Here is a 17897-nt window from a genome sequence, read left to right on the forward strand (position 1 = left end):
CCTGCCTTGTTTGACTCGCTGTACCCATCTCAGATCGATCTCTTTCCTCACTATCTCCCTGGGTCCCCCCCCCACCCCACCTTACTACTTTGAATCCTCCCAAGCAGTTCTAGCAAATGTCCCTGCCAATATATTAGTCCCCATCCAATTTAGGTGCAATCCGTCCTTCTTGTACAGGTCACCTTCTACCCCAAAAGAGATTCCAATAATCCAAAATGTGAATCCTTCTCCCATACACCAGCTCCTCAGCCATGCATTCATCTGCTCTATCCTCCTATCCCTGCCCTCACTAGCTCATAGCACCGGGAGTGATCCAGATATTACTACCCTTGAGGACCTCCTTTTTAAATTTCTGCCTAACTCTATGTAATCTCCCTTCAGAGTCTCAACCTTTTCCCTTCCAATGTCGTTGGTTCCAATGTGGACAATGACCTCCTGCTGGCCCCTCTTCCCCCGTGAGACCATTCTGCTGCCGCTCTGAGACATCCTTGATCCTGGCACCAGGGAAACAACACATCATTCTGCTTTTTTTCTGCTGGCCACAGAAACGTCTGTCTGTACCTCTGACTACAGAATCCCCTAACAAAATTGATCTCTTGGCAGCCGACGTACCCCTTGTTGCATTAGAGACAGTCTCAATACCAGAAACTTGGCTGTTCGTGCTCCGTTCCCCTGAGAATCCATCACCCCGTACATTTTCCAAAACAGCATACCTGTTTGAAATGGGTATATCCACAAAAGACTCCTGCACTAGCTGCCTACCTCTCTTACCCTTCCTGGAGTTAACCCAACTATGTGACTGTATCTGAGACTTTTTCCCCCCTTCCTATAACTGCCATCCATCACATACTGTTGCTGTTGCAAATTCCTCATCGCTTCTATCTGTCTCTCCAACTGATCCACTCAATCTGATAAGATTCGCATCTAACAGCATTTGGGGCAGATATAATCCACAGTAACCCTTAAACTGTCTTTAAACTGACAAGTACATATCACTGCAAAGGCCATTTTTGCTCCTTCACAATCTACAGACCCAGAAAATAACACCGTCTTATTCCTCTACAAACACTGCCCCAGGTTAAATTAGCAGCTATGGCTTATATTTTAAGTTTAATCAAGAGACTTATCTCCAAAAACATATAATCAAGAAAGAATCCTTATTGAGCCTTCCTAGTTCTATAGTTTCAGAACACATTTATATAAAGACACCATATTCCCAGTAAGTTAGAAAAACATCAGTTATACAGCGTACTCCTGGAAATAATGCTATGAAATATAATATTCCTTTAAATGCTTACTTTTCTCTCCTGAAGTTGCTGTCTTATACTTTGGGCACTTTGGTGTGTCATCCAGTTGGTCCCATCTGTGTGTGGGCTTGTAGGTTATTTAAACATGGAACCTTAGTCAATTTCCCAGCCCTACAAAATCAAATGGATTTTGTAGTAATGGTAGTTGAATTGAATCAGGGACAGAAACCTTACCAGGTTTGCCATCTCAACAAAGGCAATTGTTATGTCCAAAGTGCAACTTTAAGTAAGCATTTAGCTCAGCCATTATGGTGTGTACAGACTTTCCAACATGTAAAGTTCAGCATTATTTTTCACAGAGACAAAAATAAAACTGAGGAAGAGATCTTAATGCTATCTTGTGGAATTTTTAAGTGTCTCTTTTTCCTTCTTGGAAGAAATGCGATTTTATTTTCTGTCACTGAGCAGAAATAGAGCACTTCCTTCAATGTGTGAGACAAAAGATGGTTATGTACTCAGCACATGGAATACTATTTCCTTTTACTTAAAAACTTGGAGGAAATCTATTAGACAAGGAAAGCTTATTTCTTGGCAAAGTGTGATGCCAAAGAAAGCCACAAAGACTGACTTAAAAGGGATCTGAAAGGCAGTTTTTTCACATAGAAAGTGGTTTGTATGTGGAATAAACTGCCAGAAGAAGTGGTAGATGCAGATACAGTTACAACATTTGAAAGTATTTGGACAGGTTCATGAATAGGAAAGGTTTAGAAGGACATCAGTCAAACGCAGGCACAGGGGACTAGTTCAGTTTGGGAAACTTGGTCAGCATGTTTCTGTGCTGTATCACTCGATGACTCTATAACATTGAATTCAAAGAGTTGATTAAGAGGTGACTTAATGGAAGAAAATCAGACGCAGAGTCAGTGTAGCATGTGAAAAGAAATCCAGAGAATTCACAAAGGTGGAGAAGCAAGGGAAGCAAAAGAGATTGTAGTCAGAAGAATTGAGAGGTCAGGAGAGATTTTAGTGCTGAGTCAGTTATGGTCATAGAACTTGCTAAATCTCTGCTACTTCACACTTCTAACTCTGTCACTGAAACCTCATGGTCTACCACACTCACTATTACCTTGGCGTCTCACTCGACCCCCTCAGACTTCTAATTCTGCTTGTCCTCTGCACTTCGTCTTCACTGACTCAAGACATCTCACCACTTTTTCCCCATTCACTCCAGCACTAACAGCTGTGCCATCCACATTCATTTCACTCAATCATTCTCTTTGTCTCATGACAGGAGTAAACAATCCACATTTGACTCAAGAGAGCCCAGATGGGTGGGGTTGACAACCAGCTCCTCTCTCACTATGAGGGGAGAGCCCTTGCATTACCAGGAGAGGACTGTGACCATCATACAGTGATGCAACCTACATGGCCCAACCAGAAAATAAGCTTTATTGTCAAGTCCTGTACTGCACTCCCATTACCAGCACAATGACTGCATTTTCAAATGCCCAAACTCTACCCCTATTTTGCAACTTACTCCCTCTTGTCTCCTGCAGGCACCAGTGGAATCAGCCCTGAAGAGAGCAGCCCCTTAGTGATGCCTCTATATGCACTTTTTGCACTCGTCGCCCTGATTCAGACATGCAGCAGTGAATTCCAAGTGGAGGAAATGCATCACCACAATGCACGTAGCTTCCCAGTGGCTCTGGGTTCAGAGAGAGAACATTGCTCATTTCCCTTGAACTCTAGACATACAGCTTAGTGATGCACTGTTCCCCTCTCAAAGCTCACGTGTAACATGCAGGGTATTTGCTACAGGTGAGACACTGACATTGTATGATGTCATTCTCTTCACTGCGTGGTGCTGAGAAATATCAGAGGCTTCAGTCTACACTAAATGACAAGAAAGGAGCAGAATGTTCTCAAAAGGGGAGAGGGGCCAAAAGAAGGTCATTGTACACAATGAAACCAATGACATAGGAAGGGAAAAGGATGAGATTCTGAAGGGAGAATATAGGAAGTTAGGCAGGAATTTTAAAAGGAGGTCCTCAAGGGTAGTAGTATCTGGAATACTCCTGGTGCTATGAGCTAGTGAGGGTGGGAAGAGTAGGATAGAGCAGATGAATGTGTGGCTGAGGAGCTGGCATATGGGAGAAGGATTCACATTTTTGGATCATTGGAATCTCTTCTGGGGTAAAAGTGACCTGTACAAGAAGGATGGATTGCACCTGAAATGGAAGGGGACTAATATAATGTCAGGGAGAGTACAACTGCTGGAGCTGCTTGGGAGGATTTAAATGAGCAAGATGGGAGTTTGGGAGCCAGGGAAACAGTGAGGAAAGTGATCAATCTGAGACTAGTACTGTTGGGAAAAGGAGCAAGTCAAACAGTCAGGGCAGGCAGGAACAAAGCAGAGAACAAGGTAGGACTGATTAATTAAACTGCATTTATTTCAATGCAAGATGCCTAACAGGGAAGGCAGATAAACTCACAGCATGGTTAGGAACATGGGACGGGATATCGTAGCAATTACAGCGATGTGGCTCAGGGATGGACAGCACTAGCAGCTTAATGTTCCAGGATACAAATGTGATAGAAAGATTAGAAAGGGGGCAAGAGAGGCGGGGGAGTCGAGTTTTTGATAAGGGATAGCATTACTGCTGTACTTAGTGAGGATATTCCTGGGAATACATCAATGGAAGTTATTTGGGTGGAACTGAGAAATAAGAAAGGGATGATCACCTTAGTGGGATTGTATTATAGACCCCAATTAGTCAGCAGGAAATGGAGAAACAAATTTGTAAGGAGATCTCAGTTACCTGTAAGAATAATAGGGTGGTTATGGTAGGGGATTTTAACTTTCCAAACATAGACTGAGACCGCCATAGTGATAAGGGTTTAGATGGAGAGGAAGTTTTTCCAGAGTGTACAGGAAATTTTTTTTATTCAGTATGTGGATGTACCTACTAGAGAAGGTGCAAAACTTGACCTACTCTTGGGAAATGAGGCAGGGCAGGTGACTGAGTGTCAGTAAGGGAGCACTTTGAAGCCAGCGACCATAATTGTATTAGTTTTAAAATAGTGATGGAAAAGGATAGACCAGATCTAAAAACTGAAGATCTAAATTGGAGGAAGGCCAGTTTTGACAGTATTAGGCAAGAACTTTGAAAAGCTGACTGGGGGCAGATGTTCACAGGTGAAAGGACGGCTGGAAAATGGGAAGCCTTCAGAAATGAGACAACAAGAGTCCAGAGACAGTATATTCCTGTTAGGATGAAAGGAAAGGCTGGATGACTAAAGAAATTGAGGTTTTGGTGAAGAAAAAAAAAGGAAGCATATGTCATTACATTGCATTACAGTGTGGAAATAGGCCCTTCGGCCCAACAAGTCCACACCGACCCGCCGAAGCGCAACCCACCCATACCCCTATATTTACCCCTTACCTAACGCTACGGGCAATTTAGCATGGCCAATTCACCTGACCTGCACATCTTTGGACTGTGGGAGGAAACCGGAGCACCCGGAGGAAACCCACGCAGACACGGGGAGAACGTCAAGTATAGACAGGAGAGATCGAGTCAATCCTTCGAAGAGTATACAGCAGTAGGAGTATACTTAAGAAGGAAATCAGGCAGGCAAAAAGGGGACATGAGATAGCTGTGGCAAATAAGGTTAAGGAGAATTCAAAGGGTTTTTATAAATATATTAAGGACAAAAGGGTAACTAGGGAGGGAATAAGGCCCCTCAAAGATTTGCAAGGCAGCCTATGTGTGGAGCCGCAGGAGATGGGAGAGATACTAAATGACTATTTTGATCAGTATTTACTGTGGAGAAGGACATGGAAGATATAGAATGTGAGGAAATAGATGGTGACATTTTGAAAAATGTCCATATTAGAGAAGAGGTGGTGCTGGATGTCTTGAAAAGCATATAGTAGGATAAATCCCCAGGACCTGATCAGATGTACCCCAGAACTCTGTGGGAAGCTAGAGAAGTGATTGCTAGCCCCCTTTGCTGAGGTATTTGTATCAACAATAGTCACAGGTGAGGTGCCAGAAGACTGAGGTTGGCTAATGTGGTGCCACTATTTAAGGAAGGTGGTAAGGAAAAGCCAGGGAACTGTATACCAGTGAGCCTGACGTCGGTGGTGGGCAAGTTGTTAGAGGGAATCCTGAAGGACAGGATGTACATGTATTTGGGAAGGCAAGGACTGATTAGGGATAGTCAACATGGCTTTGTGCGTGGGATATCACGTCTCATGAACATGATTGAGTTTTTTGAAGTAGTAACAAAGAGGATTGATGATGGCAGAGCAGTGGATATGATCTATATAGAGAAAATGAGGACTGCAGATGCTGGAGATTAGAGTCGAGAGTGTGGTGCTGGAAAAGCACAGCAGGTCAGGCAGCATTCAAGGAGCAGAAAAAATCAACGTTTGTAGTCATGGGCATCCACATGGGCCTCACTATGCCTGTCTCTTTGTCGGCTACGTGGAACAGTCTACCTACCGCAGTTACAACGGCACCACTCCCCCACTTTTCCTTCATTACATTGCTGACTGCATCGGTGCCATCTCGAGTTCCCATGTGGAGGGTGAACAGTTCATCAACTTCACCAACACATTCCACCCAGACTTTAAATTCACCTGGACCATCTCTTACACCTCCTTCCCCTTCCTGGACCTCTCCACCTCCATCCACGAGGACCGACTCACTGACATTTTCTATAAACCCACCAACTCCCACAGCTACCTCGACTACACCTCCTCCCACCCTGCCTCCTGTAAAAATGCAACCCACTATTCCCAATTCCTCCGCCTCCGCCGCATCTGCTCCCAGGAGGACCAGTTCCACAGGACACACCAAATGACCTCCTTCTTTGAAGACTGCAATTTCCCATCCTACATGGTTGATAATTCCCTCCAGCATATCTCATCCACTTCCCGCACGCCTACCTTCCAACTCCATCCCTTCAACTGCAGCAAGGACAGAACTCCCCTGGTCCTCACCTTCCATCCCACCAACCTCCGTATATATTGCATCATCCGCTGCCATTTCCACCACCTACAAACGGACCCCATCACCAGGGATATGTTTCCCTCCCAACCCTATCCACCTTCTGTAAAGACTGTTCCCTCCACGACTACCTCGTCAGGTCCACGCCCCCCCAACAACCCGCACTCCCCTACCGGCACCGTCCCTTACCACTGCAGGAATTGCAAAACCTACGCCCACACCACCCCCACCCCCACCTCTGTCCAAGGCACATCCAAAGTTTCACCTGCACTTCCACACATGTCACTTACTGTATCCATTGCTCCCGATGCGTTCTCCTCTATATGGGGGAGACACTTGCAGATCATTTCAAAGAACATCTTTGGTACACCTGAACGAACCAATCAACCCCATCATCCTATGACCGAACACTTCAACTCCTCCTCCCACTCCGCCGAGTACATGCAGGTCCTGGGCTTCCTCCATCGCCACTCCCTTACCACCTGATGCCTGAAGAAAGAGTGCCTCATCCTCCGCCTCAGGACTCTCCAACCCCATGGCATCAATGGTGATTTCACGAGTTTTCTCATTTCCCCACCCCTCACCTTATCCCAGTTCCAACCTTCCAGCTCAGCACCAATCTCATGACCTGTCCCACCTGTCAATCTTCCTTCCCACCTATCTGCTCCACCCTCCCCTCTGACCTGTCACCATTACCCCCACCTCCAATGATCTATTGCACTCTCATCTATTGTCCCCCCAACACCACCCCCCTCCAATTTATCTCTCCACCTCCGAGGCTCCCAGCCTCTTTCCTGATGAAGGGCTTTTGCCTGAAATGTCGATTTTCCTGCTCCTCGGATGTTGCCTGACCAGCTGTACTTTTCCAGCACCACACGCTCGACCATGATCTACGTGGACTTCAGAGACTTCAGTAAGGCGTTTGACAAGGTTCCCCATGGAGGTCTAGTTAGCAAGGTGAGATCTCATGGAATACAGAGAGAACTAACCATTTGGATACAGAACTGACTCGAAGATAGAAGACAGAGGGTGGTGGTGGAGGGTTGCTTTTCAGACTGGAGGCCTGTGACCAGTGGAGTGCCACAAGGATCAGTGCTGGGTCCAGTACATTTCATCATTTATATAAATGATTTGGATATAAGCAGAAGAGATATAGTTAGTAAGTTTGCTGATGTCACCAAATTGGTGGTGTAGTGGACAGTTAAGAAGGTCATCTCAGAGTACAACAGGATCTTGATCAGATGGGCCAATCAGTTGAGAAGTGGCAGATGGAATTTAATTTAGATAAATGCGAAGTGCTGCATTTTGGGAAAGCAAATCTTAGCAGGACTTATACACTTAATGGTAAGGTCCTTGGGAGTGTTGCTGAACAAAGAGATCTTGGAGTGCAGGTACATAGCTCCTTGAAAGTAGGGTCACAGGTAGATAGGATAGTGAAGGCGGCATTTGGTATGTTTTCCTTTATTAGTCAGAGTATTGAGTACAGGAGTTGGGAGGTCATGTTGTGGCTGTACAGGACATTGGTTAGGCCACTTTTGGAATATTGCATGCAATTCTGCTCTACTTCTTATGGGAAGGATGTTGTGATACTTGAAAGGGTTCAGAAAAGATTTACAAGGATGTTGCCAGCGTTGGAGAATTTGCACTCTAGGGAGAAGCTGAACAGGCTGGGGCTTTTTATCTTGGAGCTTTGGAGGCTGTGGAGTGACCTTGTAGAGGCTTATAAAATCATGAGGGGCACAGATAGGGTAAACAGACAAAAGGCTTTTCCCTGGGGTTGGGGGAGTCCACAACTTGAGGGCATAGGTTGAGGACAAAAGGGGAAAGATATAAAAGGGACCTAAGGGTCATATTTTGTCGCACAGAGGCTTGTGCATATATGGAATGAGCTGCCAGAGGTAGTGGAGGAGGCTGGTACAATTGCAGCATTTAAAAGGCATTGGATGGGTATATGAATAGGAAGCGTTTAGAGTGATATGGGTCAAGTGCTGGCAAATGGGTCTAGATTAGGTTGGGATATCTGGTCAGCATGGATGAATTGGACCAAAGGGTCTATTTCCATGCTGTACACCTTTATGACTCTAAGTACTGTTAGCCTCGAAGTTCTGAATGAGGCAAGGTACAAAAAGACGGGGTAGATGTGCAGTAAGCATCTGAGTAGGTGCAAAAAGAGAGCTAGTAAGGAGCTGAAAGATGCATCCTGCTCAGATTCATCAATTTTGCTTCTCATTATCATTCCTTCCTCACCTTCTTTAGTGGGGAGTGAGGATTCCATCCCTGACTTTTCTTTTGTTTTTCTTGTCTTCTCTGCAGATAAAGGTCTCTACCAATACTCATAACAAAGCCAGAATTATCTTAACTATACTTTCTGACACCCTGCTTCTGCAAAGACTTCATTAAATTCTCTGTTTTTCAATCTCCATTGCATCTGTTGTGATGATGCCACCTTCCACAGGACAAGTGCTCCTTTTTGCTGAACTGAGGATTCTCCCCATCACCACAGCTGACAGACCACTCAGCCAAGGCTGGCTCATATTTTGCACTTTTGTCCCCAGCCCTTCCCCTCCTTCCCAGAACAATGATAGGGCTTCCTGTAGTCCTCACTTCCCACCTCATCCTTTGCCATTTCCACTCCCTCTAGCAGGAGCCATCCCAAAACACATCCTCCCTTACCATGCAATCAAAGGCTAAAACTTGCCCTTTTACCTCCTCCCTCATTTTCCAAGGCCTCAGACATAGGTGAAGCAGTGATTTACTTGTACTTCTTGTACAGTCTACTGTTCACAAGGTGCATTGATGGTCTTTGCATTGATGAGACTAAATATGGACTAGGTGACTGTTTTGCAGAACACATCCATTCTGTCCACATGAATGAACTCTAACCTTACCAGTTGCTTGCCATTTCAATAAGCCACCTTTCTCTTGTGCATTTCCATCCTAGGCCTGTTGCAGTGCTCCAGAGAAGCCTAACATAAGCTAGACAACAACACCTCAGTTTACAGCCTTCAGGACTTAACAGAGTTCAACAACTTCAGAGCATGAACAATTCTGGACTTTGATTTCCCTCCACCACCACGTCGTGATCAAACTTCACCTGACGAGGGGGCAATGCTCCAAAAGCTTGTTATTTCAAATAAACCTGTTGGACTATAACCTGGTGTCACCTGACCTTTGACCTTGTCTATCCCAGTCTCACACAGGCAACTCCACATCATGACCATGTCTTGATGACATAGATCCTGTCTATTGAGAGTAAACCTATTTGCTGCTGTTCACAGCTATCGTGAACACATACTTTTACATCTCTATCTCTCCTTTACTACCATTAGTCCTCCTTTTATCTTTTGCTCCAGGCATCCTCACCATCAGTTCCTCTTGCTCCTCCTCTTCCATTAGCAACAGCATTAAAAAAAAATTTCTAGCCCTTTTCAGTTCCAAAGAAGAATCTTGAAATATTAACTCTGTTTCCACCGCACAGGTGCTGCCAGATCTGTTGCTTTCTCCAGCACTTTCTGGTTTTAATCCCAATGCATGAGATGGGTGTCTTTACTGGTGTACAGAGACCTGGCAGCATCATTGCAATGAAAGATGCTGGTTTGCAAAAGCAAGCCATGCATGCAAATAGGTTTCTGCTGCTCACTAGGAAAGATTTGCATGTCAGTGTTCAAACTGCAGGTAGAAAACTTGATTTTTTTATTTATCGCTGTTAAGAATCTTGTCTTTCCAATGTTGCCATCTTTTCCCAAATGACTCACCATTGCTCACCTCATTCACTGGCTACATCTTTACTGAGACAAATAAAAGATTGATAAATCAATAAGTAACTCTCTAGTAAATGCAATTGAAACAAGCTTGGAATTTTTTACATTTAAAAAGGTAAATCTGTGTTTGTCTTGCAACATCAAAGTTGATCTCTAAGCCTGCAATGGAGTCAGCGAGCTTGGGAGAATAAACTGTAAACTTCATGAACAGGATGAATTAATCACATGGTTTATGAAAAGTAAACATAGCACTGGTTGAATCATTCAAAGCATGCCACGTTGTCATAGAGATGGTTATTCAGGGTCCGGCTTCTGTTACAAAATTCTTTTGTTTAATTTATCAGCCTGTGTTTGCTATCATAAAGTGGGTAGTTCCATTTAGGAATAGACAGATAGCTGTACCTTTGTTTGGCAAAGTCCACTTCCCACCAGATTGAGAGTCACATTGATGATGATTAGCCTTGCAGTGATTGCAATTGACATTATGTGCCTGATGTGAAGGCTTCAGCCAGGTATGGCTCTGAAGAAAAGGATAGCAACTTATATAGTACATTTCCTGACTTCAGAATATTCCAAACTACTTTTATACAGAATGTAGTTTTGAAGTACAGTCGCTGTCGTACTGGAGGAGATGCAGTATACAATTTGGATGAAACAAGGCCCCACATAAAAACAATGAAGTAGGTAACCAGATAATCTGATTAGTCGAGCAGTTAGGAGTGATGCTGTTTCAGGGTCAGTAGATTTGAGATAGGAGAAGTAAAGGTGGACTTGTAGAAGTGAAAAAAAAAATTAGAGCTGGAGCTACTGTCAATTTGTATGCTTCACTGGATGTCTTCATAGCTTTTATTTATTGATATCTGACATCTTATTTACGTATCAGGATATACTGTCATCTTTAAGAAATGAGAGCTTTCAGATAGACACTCACAGGTGGACCAGAGGACCCAATGTCTCCTTTTTCACCTTTCTGTCCTGGAATTCCTGGGACTCCTGGGATTCCTGATTCTCCTTTAGGCCCAATTATACCCTAAAATATATGAAACACATATCTCAGAAAACACAATACTATAATTGTACGCTCATATATAAACCGCCTCACCTTAACGCATATGCATGTTAAGATGATTGATTGGATTTTCATCCTTGAGGATACAGCAGTCGGGAAAGATCCCAGTTTTGTGCCTTCCTTTTGGAAGTACCATCTCTGGGGATCTTAAATGATGGGGTGGGGTGGGTCAGATGCCAGCTATCCCAGAGAAAGGTCATATGCAGCCATGGGATTGGTGCTTGTTGTGAAGTTCCACCTCAGTGCTCAAGTCTTTGTCCCAGCTTTACAAAAAAAAAGCCCTGCAGCTCTCATTCACTACTCCATCCGGTCCACTTCATGAGCTCCAAACACTTCCTATTACCTATCATTGTCCCTCTACCAAGGCATGGCACCTTCCATCCACCAGACACCAGCTACAGTGCATGGTGGCTGTTGGATGTGTAAAAGAGGTTAGAGAGCAGGCCACTTTTTACTCTATTCCTTCAGTAAGTGGAGCAGGTCACCCATACCAAAGATATTTTCATAAAACTTTTGAGATGTAGGGAGCAAGTGTAGTTATCTCATTCCAAATGGTCTGAGACATTATCATCACATATCATATCATCACACATCACCCTAAATCACATATCATCATATACAGAAAACCGAAAAACACTGACCAAATACTTAACTACACCAGCAACCATCCCAACACACACAAATGAAGCTGTATCAGAACACTATTCCAACGAGCCACCTCACACTGCAGCACAGATGAACTTGTGGTTGGAGTGCCAGGCCTCTAGGAATTCTCTGGCATGTCTTTGCTCAGCCTGTCCCAGGATAGATGTGTGGTCCCAGTCGAAATGGTGGGTTTTTTTTCTGTGGGTATGGCATTTAATCAGATGGGAGAGTAGGGTCCAGTACTAAATACACACGGAAGAAAAAACCACCATTTCAACTGGGACAACACATCTATCCTGGGACAGGCTAAGCAAAGACATGCCAGAGAATTCCTAGAGGCCTGGCACTCCAACCACAACACCATAAACAAACACAAAGATCTAGATACCATCTATCAATCCCTCAAAAAACGAACAGGAAATGACATCACCACAAACTCCAGGAACCCCATCCAGGACAAACATATAAATAGAAAGCAGGAGACAACAGCTTCGCTTCACTTGGAGGTCGCCACTAATGATGTTACCTAGCCAGGTAATGAAACATCTGGATATCAAACCTACAGCTCAGCGAGCAAACCTACACCCTATATTATCATCACACTGGCATGTCTACAATGGTTAGCTGATGGTGTGTCTATGCGATAATGTTGCCAACTCCAGTTAGAGTTATTCCTTCAACTGCCCTGTTCTCACATTTATTACCTGCCTCCTAGCCTTGTTGCATGACACTTTCTTGTTCTAATTTGGAACATAAATGGACTTGTCATTATCCATTTGGATGGTCCTTGCCCATGAGTCAAACACGTTCTACATTTTCATACCTTTTATCAAAGTTTGGCTGGGAAGGCTCGTAGGCAGATTTCTTGTCCGCATGGCCCCTCAGTGACCTCTGAAGGACTACTCACTGTCAGTGACCCACCATATCGCTGATATTCAACCTGTCAGCTTTGCCAGCAGCTTCGTGGGTAGGGGCCCAGATTTACAGGCACTTAGTCTGGTTGAGGGTCTCCGTATTGGGGAGATGTGTGCTCCATAGGAAACCATTCCCTGTTTCTGATCCTGACGCTTTGTTCTGCAACCACCATTCCAATCACACACTATTCTGATAGATTTCTATCAGTGATGTCTACTGAAGGCCACAGATTGTGGTGGTGCTCCTGATGCCGGTGTTGGAGTAGCTGGCAACTCCCAGAGGTGAGACCTCTATCTCTATTGGGGGTTCAATCTGACAGGAGACCCAATGCTGCCCAGGCCAAACTTAATCATCTTGGAATAGCATCATTACCCTCCGAGAGAATCACAATGCGGGAGTCCTGCCAGTTCTCCAGCTAGTGGATGGGGCTCCCCTCACTCAAATTAAATTCTGGTCTCCTTAGGACCAACAATTAATAACTTCATATTTTTAAACTAACAACACAGGTAATAAGTGATAATTAAAAGATCAGTTTATTTCCAAAATTCATTGCAATTATTAAAGCAATTGTTGTTGGATGAGGGTAGATATTGATTATCTATTTGACTTACTTCTTTGGAAATGCTGCTGGAAAAACACAATCAAAAATCACAATAGAAAATAAAAGGTTTGCAGACTGGATAGTTAATGACAATGATAAATGGTTAAAATAACTGGATGAATATGACATGCACACTCATGTATTGGTGTTTATTTAAAGGAAACATTAACAGCTTTAATATTAAAGTATATAATCAAATTCATTGAATATTTTCTGTCAAACAGCATAATTTTTATTTTAGAAATCAAATACTGTACATTTGCTGAGTCCTACCTACCGTGGATATCTGAGGATTGGCCAATAACAGCAAAAGTTTGTGCTAATTTGCTTAAATTAAACCTAGATTTCCAATGTATAACTGCTGCTGAGCTGCAACTTTGTAAATGATTGAAATTTTAGAGTTTTATAAATTGAACCAGTTTCTTTAAGACAATTACTTAAAAAAAAAAAGGCTGTTCTAGTATTAGAGGAACATAACACAAGAAAGCATTCTGATCTGAATCGCAATAAACAATTTGATTTTTGTTGGGATGTTTGCATAGTGGATCAAATCAAAAGGAAAAGCTGAATAAAAAGATACCACATGCATCTATTTTAAAAAGACCTCAGTTTTCTAAGTAGCACTCTCACCCTGGAGTATAATGGCAGACACCTTTGGTAGTGCTGAATAGAGATCACAATAATAAAGCTGTTACTACTGCTGCTTAAAAAGCAAGTTAAAAAAGACCTGGGAGTCAATAAGATGTTTTGAATATAAGTATGTAAGTTAGCATGCCGAGCTTGAAGGTTTGTTTTCAGATGTTTCGTCACCATACTCGGTAATATTATCAGTGAGTCTCTGGTGAAAAGCTCATCGAGCTAACTTATATACTTATCATCAGCCTGAGCTACAAATCTTCTCAAAAATCATTAATATCTGTTAAAAATTTAAAAAAAATTTCAATCCTGGTTTCAGTTCAACACATAATGAGATTTTGTTATTATTTTGTATCAGCTTAGGGATTAGTAGTGCTTATTAATTGTAAATAAATTAATATAATAAATACAGACAATAAAAGATGGCAGGGCAGGTGATGTGTTGCAACTACAAAATGTGACAGTCCCTGGACAACAGTATGATCCGGGGCAAACATTGTTGGTAAGTGAATGTAGCTCAAGGAGCCTCAGCTCAGAGTTTATGAGCTATAGCCTAAGCTGCAGACATCTAATGCAACAGAGCACAGGAAAACTATCTGGACACTTTCTCCCCCCCCATTCTTTAGGGGCACATTCTTTAGGAAAGCATCTACTGATTTTGTCAGGGCTAGAGGGTCTGACTGTGAATGAGATGGCTATGGAGACCCAGGAGATGGAGGAGCCTCAGCCTTTGCAGTTGCAGAACATTTTTGAGGTTCCTGCAGTCTGCCTATATGAAAGCAATGGCTGCAAAATGGATGAGAAAACTGAAAATGGCACTATGGTACAGCAAGCCATTGAAGTGGGAGAATTAATAGGAGTGTAGTGGTAGTAGGGGCTAGTATAGTAGTCAGGGGCATGGATACAGAGATAGAGTGCAAACTATAATGTTGTCTGGCTAGTGTCAAGATTCAGGATATCTGACATGAATTCAGAGCTAGCTAAAATGAATTGGAAAAACTATTTTAAAGGGATAGGTCATTGGAGATACAATGGAAGACATTTTTGGAAATATTTCAGAACACTCAAAGATACATTCCATTGTGAAAGAAAGATTTTAAAGGGAAGACACACCGTTCATGACTAAATGAAGAAGTTAAAGTAAGCATCAAATTTAAAGAAAAGATGTATAATTCTGCAAAGATGAATGGCAGGTCACAAGACAAAGAACAGAAAGGATGGTTAAAAGATTAACAAGAAAGGGAAAGTTTGAGTAGGTAGAGAAAGCTAGTTAAAAATATAAAAACATATGAAGTGCTTCTACAGGTATTTAAAAATAACATGTAAAGTATGGGAATTAATAATGGAAAGTAGGGGAATGACAAATAAATTGAACACATATTTTGTGTCTGTCTTCACTGCAGAGGATACAAATAACATTCCAGAAATAATTGTGAACCAGTCCAAAGATGTGCAGGTCAGGTGAATTGGCCATGTTAAATTGCCCATAGAATGAGGTACATTAGTCAGAGGGAAATGGGTCAGGGTGAGTTACTTTTCGGAGGGTCGATGTGGACTGGTTGGGCTGAAGGGCCTGTTTTCACACTAGAGGGAATCTAATCTATTCTAATCAGAAGGGGAAAGAAAAACAAACAGCAGGGAAATGGTTCCAAGAAAATCATCAGAAGTAAACTCTGACAAGTTCCCTGGTCCTGATGGATTTCATCCAAGATGTGAAAGGAAGTGACTGCTGAGATGATAGGTGCATTGGTTTTAATTCCAATCTTCCACGAACTCTGAAAGGTCCCAGAGTGAAAAGTAGTTAATGTGACTCTTCTATTCAGGAAAGGATGGGGACAGAAAGAAAACACTGTTAAGCTAACATCTTTCATCGAGAAAATGCTAAAATCCATTACTGGAAAGGTTATAGCAGGGCACCTAGAAACTCTTACTCCAATCAGGCAGAGTCAACATGGCTTTGTGAAAGGGAAATCCTATTTTACTCATTTCTTTTGAGTTATTTAGAGGAAGTAACAAGCAACATGGACAAAGGGGAACTGGTGAATGCACTTAGATTTTTAGAAGCCATTTGAGAAGCTAATATCAAGGCCTACTAGAAAAAATAAGAATGCATGGCATTGGGTTAACATATTAGCATGATTGTAAGATTGGTTGGTCAATAGAATGTAGAGTGATTGCAAAATGTGTCATTTTTGGATTGTCAGATGTGATGACTGGCATACCACAGACCTGGGTAGGTGTCGCAATTATTAACAATTTATACCAGTGACTTGGAAGAAGGCAGTGAATACATGGGTAGGTAGGAAAGTAAGTATGAAGATGTCCATAAGGAGGCTACATAGGGATGTAGTGAAGTCAATTCAGTGGGCAAACCTTTGGCAAGTGGAACATGTGGGAAAACGTGCAAGTGTATTATCTAAATAGAGAGCGATTGCAGAATTCTGAGGTACAGAATGACTTGTGTGCCTGAGTACAGTATGAATCTTAAAAAGTTAGCATGTAGGTAGAAAGAGTGATTAGGAAGGCAAATGGAGTGTTGTTCTTCATTCCAAGTGGAAAAGAATATAACAGTACGGATATTTTGCTTCAGTAGCAAAGAGCATTGGTGAGGCCACACTGGGGATAGTGTGTACAGTATTGGTCTGCTTATTTAAGCAAGGATGTAAATTTAGAGGTGGTTCAGAGAAGGTACACTCACTTGCTACCTGGGGTGGGGGGATTATCTTATGAGGAAAGGTTGAACAGACTGGGCCTCTTTCCATAAGAGTTTAGAAGAAAGAAAGATGATCTTATTGAGACATAAATGATCCCAAGGGGACCTAATAGGATAGATGCAGCAAGGATATTTCTCCTTATGGGAGAGGCTAGATCGATGACACATACTTTAGTGATCAGGGGTTTTCCATTTCAGACTGGAATGAGGAGGATTTTTCTTCTCTCAGAAAATTGTGAATCCTTGGTACTAACCCCCCCACCCCCAGCTTTCACCAAGAGAGTGGTGGAAGATGGGTCATTAATTATGTTTAAAGTGGAAGTAAATAGATTCTTGACAAACAAGGGGTTAGTAGTTTTCAGTGGTACATGAGAATGTGGAGTTGGGTCACAATTAGACCAGCTATGATCATGTTAAATGGTGGAGTAAGCAAGAGTGGCAAATGGCTGACTCCAGCTCCTAATTCCAATGTTGGTATTTCCTTTCACACACTCTTATTCATATTTACTGTGAAAACACTACCTGTAGAGCCTGTTGAATTTTTCCGTCGTAGTCTATTATCTCTGTTGTTCCTGGTTCACCTTTTTGACCCTTCATACAAGTTGATAATAAATACACAGAAAGTATTAGTTAAACGGCATGAGAAATTCAGTTCAAAAGACTTTCAGTACAAACATGGACAAGGTAGCTTCTAAACTCCCGATACACCCAAGAGATAGTGTTCATCCCATGCTTCTCTCAATGCATTTTGTGGCCCCTCACCTTCCTTCATACCAGTAATACATCCAGAACACAAAATAAATCTGAAACTTTTCAAAGACTGTGGATACCAGTTAAAGTGGTAAAAAGCACTATATGTATTTATCCATGAAGTGCAGGAAAGTCAATAGATAATCATGCAGTTTCATGGCATAGGTACCAAGCACCTCACGGTGTTCGACATGCTATTGGCAGGGAGGCTGGTTTATAACTTTATTAACTCAACTATACTGTCCTTCAGGATTCGCCTCAAAAGAATATTGTTGTAGAAAGAAATATTTGAGCACATTGTCTGAAAAATAACAGCGTTAGCAGATTCAATGATAACAGCTGCAAGGATATTGGATAAATACTTCAAAGGAAAAAAAAGTACTAACCTATGAGAAAGATCAGTAGATTAGGGCTATTGGAAAAGTTTTTTCAAAGAACCAGGACAGACATAGAGTCAAAGAGATGTACAGCTCAAAAACAGATCCTTCAGTTCAATCCGTCCATGCTGACTTGATATCCTAAATTACTCTAGTCCCATTTGCCAG

At 42.4% G+C, this 17897-nt stretch overlaps 1 protein-coding gene across 3 annotated transcripts in view; it reads right to left on the minus strand.

Moving 5' to 3' along the window:
* LOC122556638 (collagen alpha-1(XXIII) chain-like) overlaps window positions 1–17897 on the minus strand; it is a 229667-nt gene that overhangs the window by 47463 nt on the left and 164307 nt on the right. For all 3 annotated transcript variants that reach the window (XM_043703584.1, XM_043703583.1, XM_043703582.1), the window contains 2 exons: window positions 17125–17193; window positions 10955–11053 (listed from right to left, as the gene is read on the minus strand). In XM_043703584.1, coding sequence (XP_043559519.1) covers window positions 10955–11053; window positions 17125–17193 — 168 coding nt within the window. The remainder of the gene's footprint in view (window positions 1–10954; window positions 11054–17124; window positions 17194–17897) is intronic.

Source organism: Chiloscyllium plagiosum, chromosome 14, assembly GCF_004010195.1.
Source record: "Chiloscyllium plagiosum isolate BGI_BamShark_2017 chromosome 14, ASM401019v2, whole genome shotgun sequence".
Lineage (NCBI taxonomy): Eukaryota > Metazoa > Chordata > Chondrichthyes > Orectolobiformes > Hemiscylliidae > Chiloscyllium > Chiloscyllium plagiosum.